Source organism: Chiloscyllium plagiosum, chromosome 27 (genome assembly GCF_004010195.1).
Source record: "Chiloscyllium plagiosum isolate BGI_BamShark_2017 chromosome 27, ASM401019v2, whole genome shotgun sequence".
In the NCBI taxonomy this organism is placed as follows: domain Eukaryota; kingdom Metazoa; phylum Chordata; class Chondrichthyes; order Orectolobiformes; family Hemiscylliidae; genus Chiloscyllium; species Chiloscyllium plagiosum.
The window spans coordinates 32774124-32795023 of record NC_057736.1 but is presented as its reverse complement, the minus strand read 5'-3'; the positions used below and the strand labels follow the sequence as shown (position 1 = coordinate 32795023).

The window sequence follows — 20900 nt, the reverse complement described above, 5'->3', positions numbered from 1 at the left end:
CCCCCGCCCCAAACCCCATCCAACACACCCTCCCACCCACCCCCAACCCCGTACACACCCGACCCCCTCTCCGGTGCAGCTGCACTGAACACCAACAACAAGATTGCTGCAGTTGCCTTTGTGGGGTAATTCTCCAAATAGCACACACATGCAGCCACAGCACACACTTAACTTTTGACTGCAACTTTTTGACAGGTTCTATGTTGGAGAGGACAGGACAATGTTGGAGAGATTATGTGGGGAATGGGGGTTTAGGGTACACCCCTGTGTAGAACTCCGGGGAGAGAAAGAGGGCAGGAAGTCAGTCATTTGGAGTCGGTGCTTGTGTAATCACTGTAAACAAAAGACACAATCACTGTTGGAAACACGTCTTTGATGTAATGTTTCCATCGGAACCTCGAGATCTCCTTCGGTTAATCGGATTTTCGGATAATTGGTATTCGGAAAATCGATGTTCCTCTGTATACATGTACAAGTGATTTGACAAGCAATAGGAATGTTGTCATTTATTGCATGGGGAATGGAATATAAAAGTTGGGGAGCTTTACTGTAGCTGTGCAGGACAATGTCTGCAGTATTATGGACAATTTTGATCTCCTTATTTGAACAAAGATAAACTTGTTTCAGTAGCAATTTGGAGAATTTCCTTCAAATTATCCCTGGGATGAAGTGCTTATCTTAGAAAGAAATGTGAAACACACGTGGCCTCAGAGTTTAGGAACATGAGAGGTGATCTTGTTCAGACACACAAGATCTCGAGGGGACTAGCAGGATGTTTCCTCTTGAGAGACAGATTAAACAAAAAGGACAGACTTTAGAGAATGAGCAATCTCTTTATTAAAACAGAAAAGGATTTTTTCACTCAAAGGCCAGCAGTATGTGGCATTCTCTTTCCCAAAAAGTAGTGAGGCTTGGATATTTAAATTTATTTAAGGTTGGCTTAGACAGATGTTTTGAGATACCAGAGAGTAAAGAGTTATGGGGACAGGAAACTGAATGTGGGACTACAAACAGGTTTAGTCATGATCGTATTGAAGGGTGGAGTAGAATCCAAGGGCCAAATGGCCTACTCCTGCTCCTGTATCCTCCATTCCTCGGGTCTCTTTGGAATGCTGAAAGCAGAGGTCAAGCTGTATGTAGTTTTGAAGTTGGCAGATGAATGTCAAGGTCATGGAGGTGGAAATGAGAGCCCCATCATGATTTTGGCAGAGAAGTGGCATGAATAGTGTCAGTAAATGGAATTGACACAGTTAAGTGTTGCCTTGTACACAGTGTGGGTCGATTGTAAAATGGGTTTCTGCAGAGGGCCATTGTTCAATTTGCAACCATAACCTCGAACTTCGATTACCATTTTAATTCTCCACCTCACTCCCACTCTGACCTCGATCCTTGACCTTTTGTGTTGTTTAGTGAAGCTCAGTACAATCTCAAGGAAGACCTCATCATCCATCGATTTGAAATTTCACAGCTTCTATACTCAAACCGGTTCAACATCTTCAGATCTTAACCTCTGACCTTTTCTTCAGGCAGCAGTTTTTAGTAATGATTCTAATTCCAATTCAAACCATCCTTCAGCCCTGTTATTTCTTTACAAATCCTATCTCCTTTCACCTTGTTCCATTGTCACTGTTATCATTAATCTCTCTCGCCTTCCACCTTACAACAGAACTTTCCATTTGTCCTTTCCCCCTCTATTTGTTCCCTGTCAATATTACTTGCATAAAAGCCATTATACTTCTGACATTTTCTATTTCTGACAAAAGGTCATCACCTTGAAACACTTGAAGTATTTCTCACAATGAATGTGACCAGAACTGCTGCTTTTATTCCAGATTATCAGCATTCGCTGTGTTCTGCTTTGGTGTTTGTGTGAGCATTACCATTGCTCAGACATGGTTGAGGATAGCATCAAAACTGACCTACCAAAAGCTGTTAATGTGCATGGATGTGTTCTCATCCATTCATTACTGGCTTAACAAGGGGCAAAATGACATATCTAACAGGAGTACCATTTGACTGGAGCACATTGGCTATGAGGTTCGTCTGGTTGTATGTGCAATGTGGCCTCAGTTAGTTGGAAGATTTGCCTTCTGGAAGTGTTTTAATTAATCAGAGCCTGCTTTTGTTTTAACAACGTGAGCCTTGCCAGCACATGAGAGGCATTGATGAATGGATGAAGAATGTGGGAAAAAATACTTTGAATAGGTAGAATGGAATTTATTATGCAAAAATAAGACAAGGTCAAAGTTGAAATCAATAAAAGTTAAAATAAAAAGGAGAGAGAACAGAAGGAAAGGAAAGATGGAGCAGTGGTATAAATTGCAGGGTAGATTTTGACTTGTTGGTGTGTGAGTGCATCAGTCAGCTACTCTGTACAGCAGTCAAAAGTGCTGCAATCCTCTGTTGACACGTGGAGTTTTAGATAATGTTGGTGGTGTGCTATTTTAAGGTAGAGCGATGACCAGATTCTTGGTTCTTAGAGTTTGTTTACATCATGCTAACTATACACATTCCAACTCAGCATAAGATCTAAACTGTTACTTCTTCTCTAGAGTGTGATCTGCATGTGATCATAGCATCACCAATGACGTAGCTTCTTCCTATAAACATGTACTCCCACACGAGTTAACCCTTTATGCTCCATCTGAGGTTGAAAAGAAGGCTTTTTTTATTTATGGAACTCCAGCTGGTCACATTAAACCATTGGTATATTTTCTAGATAACTGTTGCTGGTGCCCAATGGTATTTGTCATCTCTCCCACTATGTGGCACAGGGTAAGAGTTATTTGAGGTGGTTGGCAGCTGCCAGTCCTCCTTTGTGACCAGTGATAAAGGATACACTACTATAGACTATGTATAGAATTGCTGTACATACATAAAGGAGGTTTAATTATGATAGCAATAAGCAGTTGGTCAGGTATAATTACTATAACCTCAGAGAGCTGGTTCAGAACATCTAACTCTGAAAGCTAGAGTAGAACCCTTGTCTCCACCCACAGATTGTGCATTACATAAGTAGAATGAGTGAAGTCAATATAATATAAGCATGAACCCCTTCAGAATCAATAACTTAAACAACAAAGGCAGCTCATTCATTTGGGACCACAGACATGTTGGTGAACTGTGAGACTATACTGAGGCTGAGGTAAATGATAAGCATTAACTAGGGGTAATCTGCAGTATTTTTTTTGTATTTCCATGCTGAATTTGTTGTTTTTTCTATGTGCACAAGAAGGATGCTGTGACCGTTGTTTTTATTTTGCATAATACTGATGAAATCAGATAAACACCTCAGTATCACATAGAATCCCTACAGTGTGAAACAGGCCATTAGGCCCAACAAGTCCAAAATAACCCTCCGAAGAGTCCACTCAGACCCATTCCCTTAATCTATTACTTTGACTAATGCACAAAACCCACACACCCCTGAACACTATGAGGCTATTTAGACTGGCCAATTCTTTGGATTATGGGAGGAAATCAGAGAACCCGGAGGAAACCCACAAACACACAGGGAGAATGTGCAAACTCCTCACAGGCAGTTGCTGGAGGCTGGAATTGAAACTGGGTCCCTGGCGCTGTGAGGCAGCAGTGCTAACCACCTAGCCACCATGTTGCCCTATTCCCCTCTCTTAGTATCTCAATTTGATTTATAAATACCGTCTGCGTTGGGGACACTTCAGCCATAGTGATAGGTCTGTGTGACACTGTCATTGCCTCAACAGCAAGAATAGGATGGTCAATAATTCTCTTCCATTTTCAAGTACTGCTTTTGGCCAGGAGGCCTCAAAATTTACCATTTTGGTGTTAACGAGATTTTTATTTGGAGATTTGGTTGTCTGGAATTCTGAAAAGCTTTATCACTCCTATTCTTGTTTGCTTCAAAATGCGCAATCTGAAAGTTCAGAATCGAGAATTTTGAAGAACTTGTTGGCAGGTATAAAAATGTAATCAAACAGAGAAAAACATCATTATGTCCCATCAGTATTTCCAGATTCTAAACTTCTGAACATCACCTCCTGCTGTCCCCACTTCCCGTTTGATCAACCTCACTGACAGTTTGCTCACAGATTGTGGTTGACAGTTTGTGCTAATTTATACTGGACTGTATGCTGTTTTCTGCTAGAGATTACTAACACTCATCAGGAAACTAGGTCGAGCCTGACTAAAGCTCACTTCATACGAAATCCTTAAAGCTGGTACAAGAACTAAACTGTAACCAGGAATGGGCTTGGGTCTAAGCTCCAAGAAGGAGGAAAAGCAAATAGAAAACAATATTAATTTAATTACATGTTGGCTACATTTCCTCTCCTGTATTCTGCTTTTTCACTGTATATGTACAGGCATGCCACTTTAATTAAGTTCAGTTTTCAGGTGTCTCAATTGAGTGTAAATAGCCTGTCATCTCCTTTGAAACATTTCTTCCTTGTGTTTTCTTTTTTGAGCCTCGATTCCTCACTTTGTGCCTGTTCAGTGATTAACCTGAAAATTGAATTTGAATTATTCCATTTGTTAACCTACAGCGGTACCCCGGACAAGTGCCACACAATGTAGCTCGATACCTGAGCCAAGGTATGGCAGAAGAATAGGAAATGACTTTGCTGTGGGCGCCGTTATCCGCTTCGAATGCAATCCAGGTTACGCTCTCCAAGGTTCCCAGAACATAGAATGCCTAGCTGTACCTGATGCCTTGGCACAGTGGAATGACTCCGCACCAACTTGTTCAGGTAAGTGAACCAAACCAACTCCTCAAGCCTCTCTTCAGTGACTAAACTTGACAGAGTGGCGCAGGACAACCAGTGGAATTTTCACTGATTTGTACAAAGTTATCATAAACTGACGATCAGAAACTATTAATTGTGAATTTTATTCCAGTAACTAAAGGCCCAAACATTTCTAAGGATAGTGAAGCTAGAATGCCTGGATTGGTAGGTGAACACTGCTGAATTGCCGTTACAGGGGTTATGTGTCTGTTCGAAAAAGAAAACAAGTGACCCTGTGCTGCCTGTCTCTGTAGTAGAATCTTTGGCTTTGGTTTAAAATAGATAGAGTTTCTGTTACAGTTACACCTTGGAGTAATCCATGAAACTAACCTTGAGGATGCAGTGAATTCTCCAATTTGAATAATGTCTGCATCTACTGTCTTTTCAAGAGTAACACTCCACCAGTAGCACAGTGAGGGTATTCACTGAGAAAATAAGCTGCGCAGATTGGGAAGGGCCTGCTGCCCCTACTAAATTAGTCGAGCCCAGCCACATTAGCAACATTGCTGCTACAGCCCCTTTGTCTACCAAGTCTCTCTCTTTCTCTCTCTCTCTCCCAACCACCTCCCAACCACCTCCACAATGTGGGCTCCACCAATCCACTTGCACCTTTTCACACATCCCCGCCACCACCAACCCTGTCATCAGCATAAATATCACACTTCTCGAACTGCTGTCAGTTCTGATGAAGGGGCACTGTTAATATTAATTCTATTTTCTCTTCACAGATGCTACCGGACCTGCTGAGTTTGTCCAGGAATTGCTGTTTTTGTACGTTTCAAAATTGCAGCTCAACCTTAGCAAATCAATAAAGCTGAAGTATACCTTTCACCTAGATTAACTTCTTTCAACAACCCCTCACTCTACATATCTTCTCAAATTTCTGCACAACAAAGATGAGATAATCAAAATAAGCTTCTTAACATGCCCATACCAGCTCCTTAAGGTAATAGTAAATGTACCTGCAGAAATTTAAAATATTTAGAAACTGTTCAGGTATGTTTTGACACCGCATCAGCACAAGTGGGACTCCAAGCAAGGCCCCTTGGCTCAGAAGTAGGGATATATCATGGCATCTATAAGCTTGGCTGTTTGCAGGCTTGAGTTTGAAGCTGGCCCTGTTGCTGTGTGCCATTCACACAGGTCAGTTAGCTCCCAGCTTCACTGACTGAGGTAAGTCGGAAGCAAAGTCTCTGCACTTCCTGGATTGTTGAACCTAGGTTCAGGGAGATCTCTGTAGTTGACGCCATCTCACCAGCGGCCGTCAGTAACTGAACCAAAAATCATTGTATCCCTACACCATCCAAACAGGCTGTTCAACTCATTGAGTCTACACTCCAAAGAGCATCTCACCCAGACCGACCCCACAATCCTGAATTTTTCTGGACACTGTGGCAATTTAGCATGGCCAATCCACTGAACCTGCATGTCTTTGGACTGTGGGAGGAAACCAAAGCACTCAGAGGAAGCCCACATAGACAGGTGGAGAGTGCACAAACTTCACACAGACAGTTGCCTAAGAGTGGAATCGAACTCCGGTCCTTGGCACTGTGAGGCAGTAGTGCTAACCTGAAACACTGCCCTCGAAGTCCTCATCATTACAACTCAGCCAGTGCAGTGATCACTGGGCCTAAGGCACTCATTCACCTTCCAATGGATCTCGGACAGGTCCTGCTCCACGGGTTTTCCCTTAGTATCTTGCCAGACCCAACATTCATCTGGCTGTCCCAACCACTCCAGCCACCACTGTTATCCTGAATGTCAGCCGGAATTCCTGCTTCTACCCTGCAGGGCTGAGGGGCTGATCAGCAGCGAAGGCATCATCCACCACATGTACATTGATGTTAGTACTCCAGCTGACCATGTTGTCTGCCATCCTCCTCCGCTTTTCTTGTGTGAAACATGTTACACATGTGACATGTTGCCCGTGTATTTTTGTTTTGTGCAAATAATGTAAGTGAACATTTGAACAATGAGGATGGGTAAACTTTGAATGGATTTACATTTTTTGAAGTGGATAGTTCCTAGCCATGATGTATGTCCCTGAAAAGTTGCAGATCATGCAGTAACAAGATTGTCATGGGCCTTATTATAGAAAAATTAATTGATATTCAACACCAGTTACAAAAACAAAGCAGAACACTCACACAATGCAGGAATGTTGTGATGGCCTGCTTCAGCTATGAGGCACTGTGGGCGATCGACAGCAATCTGCAACCTCATAGTCAGGCTTATCCCTCCACTTAACCATTACCATCAAGCCAGGTGATCAACCCAAGTTGAATGGAGAGTACAGGAAGGTGTGCCAGGAGCAGCGCTGAGCAAATGTGAAAATGAGGTGTCAACCTGGTGATGCTACCAAGCAGGATTACTTGCATGCTGGGTCCTCTTTTGTTTGTCGTTTATATGTGATTTGGATGAGAATATTGAAGGCATGGTTTGTAAGTTTTGGGGACGACACCAAAAAAGGTGACATAATAGACAGCGACAAAGGTTTTCTAAGATCACAGATGGATCTTGATCAAATGAGTCAATAGACGGAAAAATGGCAGATGGAGTTCAATCTGGATAAATGCAAGGTATTACATTGTGATACAACAAACAAGGGTAGGGCTTACACAATTAATGGTAGAGCCTTGGTGATGTTGTAGAACGGAGGGACAAAGGAGTGCGGGTACATAATTCTTTAAAGTTTGAATCACAGAAAGACAGAGTGGTTTAAAAAAAAAACGAAGGCTTGCTTTCACGGGTTTTGAAAAGATTTGTAGCTCGGGTTGAGTTTCTGGATGTAAGTTTGCTTGCTGAGCTGGAAGATCTGCCTTCATTTTTCATTTTTTTGAGTATAGGAGTTGGGAGGTAAAATTGAGGTTGTACAGGACATCGGTGAGGCTTCTTCTGGAATACTGTGTCCAGTTCTGGTGGCCCAATTATTGGAAGGATATTATTGGAAGGATATTATTAAAGCTGGAAAGAGTTCAGAAGAGATTTCCCAGGATGTTGCCGGGTATGGAAGGTTTGAGTTATAAAGAAAGTCTGAATAGGCTGGGACTTTCTTTTTGCTGGAGCATAGGAAGTTGAGAGGCAATCTGATAGAAGTTTATAAAATAATGAGAGGTATGGACAGAGTTAAAGGTAGTAGTCTTTTCCCTAGGCTGGGGAATTTCAAGACCACAGGGCTCATTTTTAAGGAGAGAGATTTAAAAGAACATGAGGCAATTTTTTTTACACTAAAGGTGGTTTGTGTGTGGAATGAATTTCCTGAGAAAGTGGTGGATATGTGTACAATTACAACATTTAAAAAGACATTTGGATAGCTACATGAATTAGAAACATGGGCCAGGAGCAGATGGGACCAGTTTAGTTTGGGATAATGTTCGGCATGGATTGGTTGGACCAGAAGGTCTGTTTCTATGCCGTATGACTCTCGGACTCTATGATAGACAGAGCTAAGCGATCCCAGAATGAACGGATCCTACCTAAGCTCTGCAGTCCTGCTTCATCTAGTTGTGAATGGTGGTGGGCAATTAAATAACTCACTTTTGGAGGTAGCTCCCCAATTATCCCCATCCTCTACAATGGAAGAGCAAAATACATCAGTGCAAAAGGTAAGGCTGAAGCATTCACTGCAATCTTCAGCCAGAAATGCCTAATGGATGATCCATCTCAGCCTCCTCCAGTGGTGCCCATCATCACAGATGCCAATCGTAAGCCAATTCAAATAACTCCAGATGACACTAAAAAAAGTTGGAGGCATTGGATAGTCCAAAGGTTGTGCATTCTGACAAAATTCCGGCGATAGTACTAGAGACCAGTGCACCAGAACTTGCCGCTCCCCTAGCTAAGCACTTCCAGTACAGTTACAACACTAGTATCTACCCAACAATGTGGAAAATTGCTCAGGTATGTCCTGTACACAAAAAGCAGGACAAATGCAACCCAGCCAATTACTGCCCAATCAGTCTACTCTTGATCATCAGTAAAAGAATGGAAGGTGTCATTAACAGTACCATCCAACTGCACTTGCTCAGTAATAACCTGCTCAGTGATGCCCAGGTTGAGTTCTGCCAGGGCCTTTCAATTCCTGGCCTCATTACAGTCATGGTTCAAACATGGACAAAATAGCTGAATCCCAAAGGTGAGGTGAGAGTGATAGCCCTGTCATCAAGGAGCCCTAAGAAAACTGGAATCAATGGGAATCAGAGCAAACTCTCCAATGATTGGAGTCATACCTGGCACATAGGAAGATGGTTGCAGTTGTTAGAGGTCTGTCATCTCAACTCCAGTACATCTGTTCAGGAGTTCCTCAGGGCAGTGTCCGAGGCCCAACCATCCTTACCTGCTTCATCAATGATTCCCTTCACCAAGTCAGAAGTGAGGATGTTCACTGATGATTGCACACTGTTCAATACCATCTACGAGTCTTCAGTTACTGAAGCAGTCCATGTTCAAGTGGAACAAGACCTTGACAATATTCAGACTTGGTCTGAGAAGTCATGTGTAATATTTGCATGATACAAATTTCAGGCTATGACTGTCTGCAATGAGAAACAATCTAACCCCCACCTCTTGACACGCAGTGGTGTTACGATCACTGGGGGTTACCATTGATCAGAAACTCAACTAGATTTACCATGTAAATAAAAATGGCTCCAAGAGCAGATCAGAAGCTTGGAATACTGCAGCAAGTAACTCACTTCCTGACTCCCAAACATGTCCACCATCTACAAGGCACAAGTCAGGAGTGTGATTGGACACTCCCCTGTTGCTTGGATCTGTGCAACTTCAACAACACTTAAGAAGCTTAACATCATTGACCTGGTGGCTCAGAGGTTAGCGCTGCTGCCTCACAGCACCAGGGACCCAGTTTCGATTCCACCCTCGGACCACTGTCTGTGTGGAGTTTGCACATTCTTCCAGTGTCTGTGTGGGTTTTCTCCAGGTGCTCTGGTTTCCAATCCAAAGATGTGCAGATCAAGTGAATTGGCCATGCAAAATTGCCCATGGCGTTAGGTGCTTTAGGACAAAGCAGCCTGCTTGATTGGCATCATATCCACGAGCATCCACTCACTCCACCACTACAGCAGTCTGTACCATCTACAAGATGCACTGTAGAAATTTACCAAAGATCCTCAGTCAGCATCTTCCAACCACTTCCATCTGGAAGGACAAGGGCAGCATAAAAAATGGGCGCACCACCAACTGCAAGTTCCCCTCCAAGCAACTCACCACCCTGACTGAAGAGTATATCACTGTTTGTTCACTGTTATTGGGTCAATACCTTGAAATTCCTTCCCTAATGGCATTGTGGGCCTGCCTACAGCATGTGGACAGCAGTGGTTCAAGAAGGCAACTCATCAGCACATTTTCAAGGGGGAAATTAGCTAGCTAGCCAGCCAGTGACACCCATATTCCACAAATGAATATACAAACAAAATCCCCAGTTTACTGCTCCCAGTAAATCATAACCAGTCGCAAAAGAGGTTGGCTGATAAAATCAGGTGCAAAATTATTTCTGGTTGAATTTCCTAGCACGTACCAGTTATTCTAGTTTGAGGCGGGTTGCAGGTACTTCTGCCTTCAGCTGATGTTTCGTTGGAAGTGTGCATGAGCTTCCTGTTCTCCCTTTCTTTCCTCCATATTATTATGACACTGGGTAAATCCTCCTGCTTAATTTAAACCAGCAACACAGGAAAGATTTATCCCGTGCAGTAATCTGTAAAAATTCAAGTGGCCAAGAACTATGTAAAATAAAAATTAACAACTTTATTTCTTAAAGTATAACAGTGAATAATTAACTAACAATTATTTACAATTCCTTCCTTAAACCTATCTTTTACCTTCCCTTCTATAATACTAGTCTGATAAAATGCCCAATTAGGTTTTATAGAAAAAATCCAAATTTTAAAACCAGCCAGCATTCAAATCTTTTCTTTATCTTCCTCAGTAGATTGGCTCTCCAGGTCAGTGTTGAGGGTTTTTTTCTGTGCAAATTCCTTCTCTAGATAGATACCTCTCAGAGAGTTCTGACTTGGAGTCTACAGCTGTTGGTCTGATGGCAGTTCTCCTCCCAACTGTTCAATTTTCCCGGGTATTATACCCCCAAAGCAATGGATTGTGTCATTGGCTTTTAAGATTGTCAATTTACTCAATTCAAACATGATTGGAATTTGGTATTTTTGGGGGTATAATTTAAACTGATTGGCCTAATTCAAATCTGTTTTGTCATTTCCAGGCAACTAGCTACCCCAGTAGCTGGAGCACATGTTATACTTTGTCTTATTGAGAACACTTGGTGCTGTCACTGCTAGCTTTTAACTCTCTTAAAGGTATAGGGCACCCACATCTTCATAACAATATGCAACAGACTCTCAAAGCACATTCCCACTCTAACTCTGACACTTTTTGCGACAGGGCTGGTCATATTGATTATTCGGAGAGTTGACAACAAATCAATTGTGATATTTCATCTTTAGCATCTATTAATTGTTAGAATTTCTATCTTCCAAAGTGTTTCTGCCAGATGTTGGGAAAATCCCAAAATATTTATTTTGTGATTTGTCAGTCAGTGCTAGGCTCCCCAGAAATATAATTCTGTTTCCATTTAAAGGAACCTGGATTACCTTCTTCCCGTCTATTCGCACATAAATAGCATAGCCTCTTTCAGAAAATGGTTTTATTCATAACTTAAGTACAATAACTGATGATTTTCATGAGAAGGCTAAAAACAATAAAAAGGTTGAAGTAAGTTACCTTAAAACATTACTGCTGTTGACATTTGATACAAGCAACTTGAGTGAAATTTACAGAACAGAGAAGCTAGAAAATATAAAGAACCCAAGAGAAATATCAAGAAGGAACAGTGAGAATTAATCAACAAACCCATGTTGTGCCTGTGAAGTTATATATTTTTGTGTGCTCATTCATTCTTGCCTGGTTGACTTCGCTTTCTTTGGGGCATAGTGTCAATTTCACTGAGAAATTATATTCATTGTCATCATACTTCCTCTATTCTGACTGGGAATGGATGGCCAGTGCTAAGCTCTTTGAGTTACACTGAACTATTTTGTTCATTGCTGAAGTGATTTTCTGATTCGATAACATCATGACATTTAGAAATTTTATTTTTACTTATAATTAGTGTTCATGTTTTGCCATCCAAGCTAGTAGGTTGCAGAAGAGATTTTTTTCAACATAATTGCTGTGAACTGAAAGTGTGCTGCAAGAAGACTATCCACAAATACACTAAAAAGGGAAAAAGAACTGCATTCTGGGAAAAGTTGCATATGGATAATTGGAAAACTTTTCAAGGGGCAGGTATGGATGAGCAAGTGGCCAATTCTATGAATAGCTTTCTGTGTCCACTGAGAAGACCAAGATTATGATTTCAATCCCAGTAGGCCACTTCTCTGTCTAACCTAAGGCCTGTATTAGTTACACTTTTCTCAACTTGAAGTTGTACTTACTCCATCTGTGGTAAGCATATTGACTTCCTAATTAAGAATAATTAGCTTAAGTGTGATCGCAAACTGCACCAATTTGAATAATGTGCCGGTATTACGCATACTTAGAGGTTCAGCGTGGTCCATAGAGAATGAAAACAGCTGTCAGAACTCCAGTTTTAGAATTACCTATTAACCACTTTAATCCTTTGCCCTCCCTATTCTTAGCATGGTATCTTAATTCTTTATTTCTCTATTCTGTATGAAATCTCCAGGAGTCTGGCATTCACTAAAAGCAACATGAAGCTAGTCTTACTACTTTCCTTTCAATTGGGGTGTCTTGTTCTATTCTTCCTTCAATCGTGGTAGTGCAAGGAGAAACCTTGCAGAACCCTTGCAGTCAAATTTCTTTCTGTTCTCATTGTATAATCGGCATAGTTTCAAGCAGTGATATCTGAAGATCAGAGAGAATTTTGCTTTACAACCCTCTAAAGTTTGAACTTTACACATTTTAAGAATATTTCAGCAGAAAATATCTACCTTGAATGTTGACCTTTTTTACAGGCTGAGATTCCCAGATGATCAGAGAAGTTGAATGAAATAGCTTAATATATGTGCTGTATTGAACATAGTGTTCATACCAAAAATCAGACAGTTTAATTTTTTTTTTGTTTTCTCATGTATACATTGCAACTGAAGAGGCGTTTTTGTTTTAAACAACAAGTAATTCCCTGTGATGTTTGGGTTAAGTAGAAAGATCAATTTCAGGAACATGTAATTTGTGCACCGTCTCCAGCTCATGAACTCCAACCTGGTCAGAAAATGCACCAAAGGGCAGAAACCAGAGCTCAGCAAGTTGCAAATGATTGAAACTGATTGACCTCCACTGAGACAGTGATTCAGTATCTCCTCAAAAATACCGTTTTAAATTTCTTGGCTTCAAATTACTATGTACTTACAAATAAAAATCACAATTACTGTAGGAGGCTTTGCCTGCCAGCATAAAAACTCAGAAATTACCTCAAATCAATTCTGCAAATAGAAAGAAGATCATTGTGTTATATTACAGTTGCAAATAAATTGAGAAGAGAGAATGCGGGAATATCATAGAATCCCAACAGTGTGGAAGCAGGCCATTCAGCCCATTGAGTCCATACCAACTCTCCCATAACCACCCCATCCCTGTGACCCTGCATTTTCCATGCCTAACCCATCTAGCCTACATATCTCTGGACACTGTGGGCAATTTAGCATGGCCAATCCACCAAACTTGCACATTATTGGACTGTGGGAGGAAACCAAAGCACCTGGAGGAAACTCTCACTGATGCACGGAGAATGTGCAAGCTCCACACAGAGTGTCACCCAAAGCTGGAATCGAACCTGGTTCCCTGATGTTATGAGGTGCTACTGTGCTAACCTATATCACATCTAAATTATGTATATATTTTTAAAAGTTTTTTTTGTTGGTAAGTTGACTTTTTGAGCCACTGCAATCTTTGGATTATTGGGCTATCCGTAATGAATGGAGTTCCAGGACTTAATCCAGCATCATGAAGGATATAGTTCCATGTCTGAGATAGTGTGGCTCGATGGGGAATTTTTCCCTCCATGAGTTGCCCTTGACCTTCCAATTCTTTGCAATCAGAGGTCTGGCAGGTGGTATTGAAGGAGTGTTGAGTTTGATTTATTGTTATTACATGCCCCAAGATACAGTGAGAAGTTTTGTTTAGTGTGCTATACAGGCAGATGGCACCAGTCTAAGTGCATCAGGGTGGCAGAACAGAGTGCAGTATACAGTGTTACAGCCACAGAGAAGGTGCGGAGAAAGCGATCAACATTAACATTGGAGAGGTCCATTCAAACACCTGATAACAGCCAGGAAGAATCTGTTCTTGAGTCGATTCGTACATGTGTTCAAACTTTTATATCTTCTGTCTGATGGAAGAGGATGAAAGAGAGTCCTTGTGATCATGTCGAATTTCCTTCACCTCCTGAGGAAATAGTGATGGTGGTTTACTTGCTTGAATGTCGTGGTGATGTGAATGGACCAGGACAGATTGTTCAGGATCATCACTTCCAGGAATTTGATGCTCTCAACCATCTCCACCTCAGAACCAATGATGCAGACAGGGATGTGCCCTAGACTTTGCTGCCTGAAGTCCATGATCAGTCCTTTTGTTTTTCTGACACTGATGGAGAGATTATTGTCTTTGCACCATGCTACTAAGCACTCAATCTTTCCTGTGTTCTACCTCATCCTTGTTTGATATTCGACCTACAATGGTGATGTCAGCAAATTTGCAAATGGGTGGAATTTGGCCATATAGTCATGATGGAGTAGAGGGCTGAGTTTGCAGCCAAGTGGGGCACTGGTTTTGAGGATTATGGTGGAGGAGGTATTGTCAGCTATGCTGGGTTGCTATAGTTTATCTTATATATCTAAATATACGCACTTCTGCCATTTCTACTGTGGTAGAAGGAATCTGTGGACTGCCACAATTCAAGGAAGATGGTTCACTGTCACATTGTCGAAGGCATTTGGAGCTGACAAAAAAAATGTGGCCTTGATTGCATTGTTTACATCCAAATAAAATGAAATATTTGATTTCATAGGAAGTGTCAGAATCCATTGCATGAAATACATTTCTGAAGGTCATCCATGTCAAATCAGTGAGGTGAAAGGATACATATTGACTTTATTTTCTTCATTTGGACAAATTGTATTCTATTATGAGACATTTTGGTTCTCTGATTCTTTGAGCTGTAAAGTTTTTCTTAGAATATCTGCTTGTTCAGGAATTTATGACAAATCACACAAAGTCTACCTGTGTACAAAGACATTATGTCTCTTTCAACAAAGTTCATGCATTGTTCTCATTCAGTCTTAATGAAGCCAGTTTATCATTTTCTTTTCAGTACCTTGTGGAGGAAATCTCACTGAACGAAAGGGCACAATTCTTTCACCGGGCTTTCCCGATCCTTATCAGAACAGCCTGAACTGTTTATGGAAAATCACAGTCCCTGAAGGAGCTGGCATACAGGTATTCATATTTGTACAAAAGGCAAATGACAATTGATTTCAAATGTACCATCGAGAATCTGCCCACTGTGTAAAAACATACAAGTTATCACCATTAGAGGACTGATGTGGAATATCCTGTTAAGTGTTCACTGAATATTATGAAGTACCTATAATATAGAGATATACCATTCAGCATACCAAGTTGATGTCTGTGTTTAGGGTCCATATGACATACCTTTCTTCACCGAAACCCTATCAATATTCCTTGTTGTTTATCTCTCTTTTCTATTCTTTTGTTTTTGCTCGCCCGAGAATGCATCTATTTTATTTGATTCAATTAATCTCTGTGGTAGCAATTCTCACATTCCAACCCGTCTCAGGGTATAGAATCATAGAATTCCTGCAGTGTGGAAACAGGCCATTTGGCCGAACAAGTCCACACCGACCCTCCAAAGAGTATCCCACCCAGACCCAATCCCATACCCTCTTGCTCTATACTTCCCCTGGCTAATGCTCCTAGCTGACACATCCCTAAATACTGTGGGCAATTTTCCATGGCTAATTCACCTAACCTGCACATCTTTGGATTGTGGGAGGAAACTGGAGCACCCAGAGGAAACAGAAATGGGGAGAATGTGCAAACTCCACACAGATAGTCGCCCAAGGCTGGAATCAAACCCAGGTCCCTTGCATTGTGAGGCAGCAGTGCTAACCACTGAGCCACCGTGCTGCCCTTTTTTATCTTGGATGCTCTGTGAAATTTATTGGTGATTATTCTATGTTTATAGCCTCTGAAGAGAAATTTCTGGAATTATTCAGACAGCATCTGTGGAGGGAGAAATAAAGCTAGCATTTTAGGTCAACAGTTTTTGTCAAAACCTGAAGACGTTAAAAGTGCAACAGTTTTTAAGCATGTAGAGAGACAAGGGAATGGAGGTGAGAGGGAAAGGGAAGCTCTGTGGTAGGGTGGAAGCCAGGGATATTTCTTGCTGTTGTCACAAACTTGAATACAGGCATCCCTAGGTAGTAAATAGGTTCTGTGATGGAGTCTGTTTATTAGTGAATTTGTACATAAGTTGGAATACAATGCAGATCAATATGAAGCAGCTGTTCCTAAGTACAGGAAATGTTCATGTGTCAGGTCCTTAAAATATCATTCCTATAACATTGCATTCATAAGTACAAGCTTTTGTAAGTTGGAAATGTTTAAATCGCAGTCCCTCTGTATATCATTAACTTTTCTTCCTATTTCCATCTAGCCCTCACTTTCATGTTGTCCATTTCAAACCCTTCCCTTTCCTATCTCAAACTCTGTCTTCATTTCTGTATGTATGATATTGAATACAATTCGCTAAATCCCCAATATGTCCAGTACTTGCTGCTTTTATTTCAGATTTCCACTATTTTTAATATTTTGCTATTGTGTTAGCCTTATGGCCCCTTGTTTTGATTTCAGCTATTAATGAAAATAACTCTCAGATCCTTTCATAATATGAAACACCTTTATCACATCATTGCTCAGTGTTTGTTTCTTCGGAGAATGGAGCCCCAGCTTGTTCAATCTTTTTTGATAGGAATAATCTCAGTTCTGTAGTCATTGGATTCTTCCACTCTTGCTCTAGTTTCTCAGAAATCTTGAATTGTTCATATCACTCAAAATATGCTATGAAGTTTCTATACAAGTTTAACATTAATTATCTGTTTTTCTGTCCTGCCCCATCTCAAACTTATCCCCAGTGGCTAGTTTTTTTTTAACTGACTTTATTAATTTCCATTGTTCCTTTCTTGTGAGTTGTACCTATACCCCTGAATTTCTGTTCCTCTACCCCAATTAGATATTTAATTTTCAAGACGTATGTGGTCTTATTCCTCCTATAAAAATGTTTAAATGTTCATATTCAACTATTTTTGTCAACTAAATGCCCACCCAGTTGTGGAGACTTGCTCACTCATGTCAGAGTTTTCCTTCTGCTAATACCAGTTTGATGGCATTTCTGAATTTTAAAATTGTACTTCTGATTACTGAATCCAGAATGTTTACATAAATGGTGAAAAGCAGTGATCCCAATTAAGAATTCTTATCGAGTACAACACTATTTACCCCTGACTAATGCAGCGAACCTACACGTCCCTGAAAATTATGAGCAATTGAGCACAGCCAATTCACCTGACCTGCACATCTTTGGATTGTGGGAGGAAACCGGAGCACCCAGAAGAAACCCACGCAGACAAGGGAAGAATGTGCAAACTCCACATAGACAGTCGCCTGAGGCTGGAATTGAACCCATGTTCCTGGTGTAGTGAGGCAGCAGTGCTAACCACTGAGCCACTGTGCCAACCAGTATTGGCATTATTCTCAATATATGTAGTCTCTATAGCTTTTTAAAGCCTATATCTTCACCATATTGTTATCACAGAGGGGACTTGTAATGTATCAGGAGTTCAATGTTGACTAAGGCTAGCTCAGGCTATAATAAATGACTCAATAGATTCTGGAAGGTAAATGTGACAAATTTTGGTCTATAGCTGTTGTTGTCCCAAATTCAATATCAAACTGCTTCCCTTAAAATATAAGGCCATTTCTGATCATTGGTGTTTTCAGAAACAAAAAAACAGAAATTGCTGGAAAAACTCAACAGTCCAACAGCATTTGTAGAGAGACATCAGTTAACATTTCTGTTCGGAAGGAGGGTCACTGGTGCTGCCAGACCTGCTGTGTTTTTCCGAACAGAAATGTTAACTGATGTCTCTCTACAAATGCTGTTGGACTGTTGAGTTTTTCCAGCAACTTCTATTTTTGTTTCTGATTTCCAGCATCTGCTATTCATTCATTTTGTTTTTATTTCGTGATTTCAGATTGCCCAGCTTGAAATCATTCTTTATAATTCAGGAATATCTGTACCAATGCTGTAAAATTTCATAGATAATTCCAAATATTGCATGCAACAATGCAGGTGGCAGAAGCATTTATTTGTCTATATTTTGAATCATAAATGAAGGTCCTTTAATTCACAAGATCAAAAGTAAATGCACAGTTCTTCACCATTCCATGAGAGCACTCCCTGCGCAGTGATATCTACACATTGACTACCTTGTTGACATTGACAAACACAACTGCCTCTAGCACCCCATCCCTCCCCAAACCCCCAGCAAATAAAGTCAACAGCTTAATACCTGTGCACCTTAAAAATGTAATCTGTAAAGTCCAGTTTAAAATAAACAAAAAATAATTTATTTTTAATGGCCATTATATTACTTAGTGGTACAAAATGCAAGGCAACATGAAATAAAGATTGCTGAAACGTAATAATGCAAAAAAAATGCAGTGTGCATTATGAGAAGGAATTGGATGATTTTGTGTGAGCATTTGATGCCAATATGTGGCTGGGTAGTTGGCTACCTCTATCCTCCCGTACTTCATGGGTCTACTAAATATATTTTGTCTAAATTAATGAGGCATACCACTGGGTAGATTAATAAGAAGAAACTCCTGTCTTGAACCAGTGAGGTTCATTGTGTGATAGCAGTCTGAGTCAAGGTTACAAGAGTAAGATAGACTTGATTAATAAGACTTTATTGAGATCTTGGATAACACTTCCTTGAAATCCTAAGATGTCCAGTAGTATCTCCATATCGAAGTCTTATAATGCCGTGAATGCTTCCAAGACGCGTTCTCAGGTTTGCTGTTCACTGATGTGAAGGAATGTGTTTCAATCATGTTTCTTCTTCTTTGCAACAGCCTCCTGAAAGCAGCAACTCCTGGTAGAATTCCATTGGAATTGCTGACCCTCCAATACTTTACCATGTGGCTACTAAGCATGACTGAGGTCTAACAGCAAGTACTGCAGTGGCATTTAACATCCAAGGCATCACATGTCAGTCCAGTGTTGTCCTTTCCTGACATCAATTCTTTCTAGCAGATGTTATTCATTTGCAGTGAAGGTACAAATTTTGATGATGTCCTGCAGCACCATCCTACTCTCCCCCCATCGGTCTAGCATATGTCCATCTCAGCTTGCAGCTGGTGAGGTTATGTTTTGTAGTCTTTCAGTTTTCAGAGCATGAGAGCGCAGAACTCAGCTCTATACAGGAGATTGGACTTAAAACTTCTCATTCTGCACGGCAGTTCAATGAAAACCTAACAAAATTACACATTGCCATGAATATTACCCATGTGGACATTATTGGAGATTGAGTTTTTGAGTTAAGTCAATTGACCTGCAGCCTCTGTCATGACCACAGTTTTTAACCCCTGAGTACCTAAGGGAACTTCAAACTTTAATCGCTACTTTTTGTTAATATAGTCAAAGTGGCTGTAAATGTAAATTCTGTGGCTTTCACGAGTGAGAGACCTTGGAATGTCACACTTTGGAAAGGTTCAATGGCAGGAGTTTCAAAGTGAGTAAGTGGAGTACAAACAGAACGCTATTATCCTGGGCGCTGTCTCAGAGCATGAACATGATTTTTAAAAAAAGAAGTAGTCTGGGCAGAGATATGCTTGTGTTTTCCCCTTTCAAGAATACATATGGACATTGTTCAACCATGCTCCAATCTGTATTAGTGATCTGATATCCTAGCGTGTGGACTCAGGAGCTCTGATGTTCACAGCTCTGAGAATGACAAATGAACATCCTTGACACACATGTAAGGAAAGAAAAGGTGAAGGCCGTCTCTGACCAATGAGTCAATGAGCCACCAAGCCAAAGGAAACAGGATCCAAGAATTTCCATGAACCAAGGATCCCAGCATCAACTGCTTAATGTCAACATTCCAATATCTATTCTTCACAACAACACAGAAACTGGCGAGAATATCTTTTTTTAAACGTTTATCTTTCTTTTTGACTCATTTATTATTCCTACAAAGGGGCAACCATCTGGCAACCATAAGCCAGAGTTTGAATGTCAGGCATTCTGCCTGGAAAATTCCCCACACACTTCAGTTGATGAGGCTAATTAGTGATCGTTAATTGCTGATTTAAGAGTTTCAACAGACATCAGGGCAAGAGGGTTGTCTGAGAACTTTCTCACACCAAATCTAGTTGGTGCAGGGGTGGGAGGGTAGCAGGGTCTCCAGCAGAGTAACCTCCGGCCTCATCAAATTCTTCACTCCTGCCTCCAAACTCACCTGGAGGCAGCATTTAATCTAATGAGGAGCCACCGGACTCAAAATGTTAACTCTGCTTTCTTCCCAGTGATGCTGCCAGACCTGCTGAGTTTCACCAGCAATTTCTATTTTTGATTCAATCCCACATTTGCCTCTGGATATTCAGCCATAAATGTTGGGGCTTTTATAGGGTGGTGTCTGTGGTAGATATGGATATTGTTGTTGAAACCTGTAGCTTTGATTTCAAAGTATGAGTTCATGTGTCAGAACGGTGTCAACCCTTATTTATGAACCGTGCTCTAAGATGTCAGAGTGCATGACACACAGGAGAAATCAATTGCATCTCATACAGGAGGAAATGTGAGACAGACTGGGATGAGAGATGAGCAAACACAATTTTAAGTTGAGGGGTTTCTAGGAAGCTTTGTGAAACGGGGATGTAGTAAGGAATGGATTTAGAAGAGACAGTGCAGAGGTATTGGCTTAAAGATGAGGCACAGACTGCAGGAAATGAGCAGTATTGGTTATATTATGAGTTTCACTTGTGAAGATTCACAGGATTGATGTC

At 40.9% G+C, this 20900-nt stretch overlaps 1 protein-coding gene across 2 annotated transcripts in view; it reads left to right on the top strand.

Moving 5' to 3' along the window:
* The window catches only part of csmd2 (CUB and Sushi multiple domains 2), a 1704811-nt gene that overhangs the window by 1464160 nt on the left and 219751 nt on the right, over positions 1–20900 (top strand). For both annotated transcript variants that reach the window (XM_043717868.1, XM_043717867.1), the window contains 2 exons: positions 4524–4727; positions 15121–15245. In XM_043717868.1, the coding sequence (XP_043573803.1) occupies positions 4524–4727; positions 15121–15245 (329 nt within the window). The remainder of the gene's footprint in view (positions 1–4523; positions 4728–15120; positions 15246–20900) is intronic.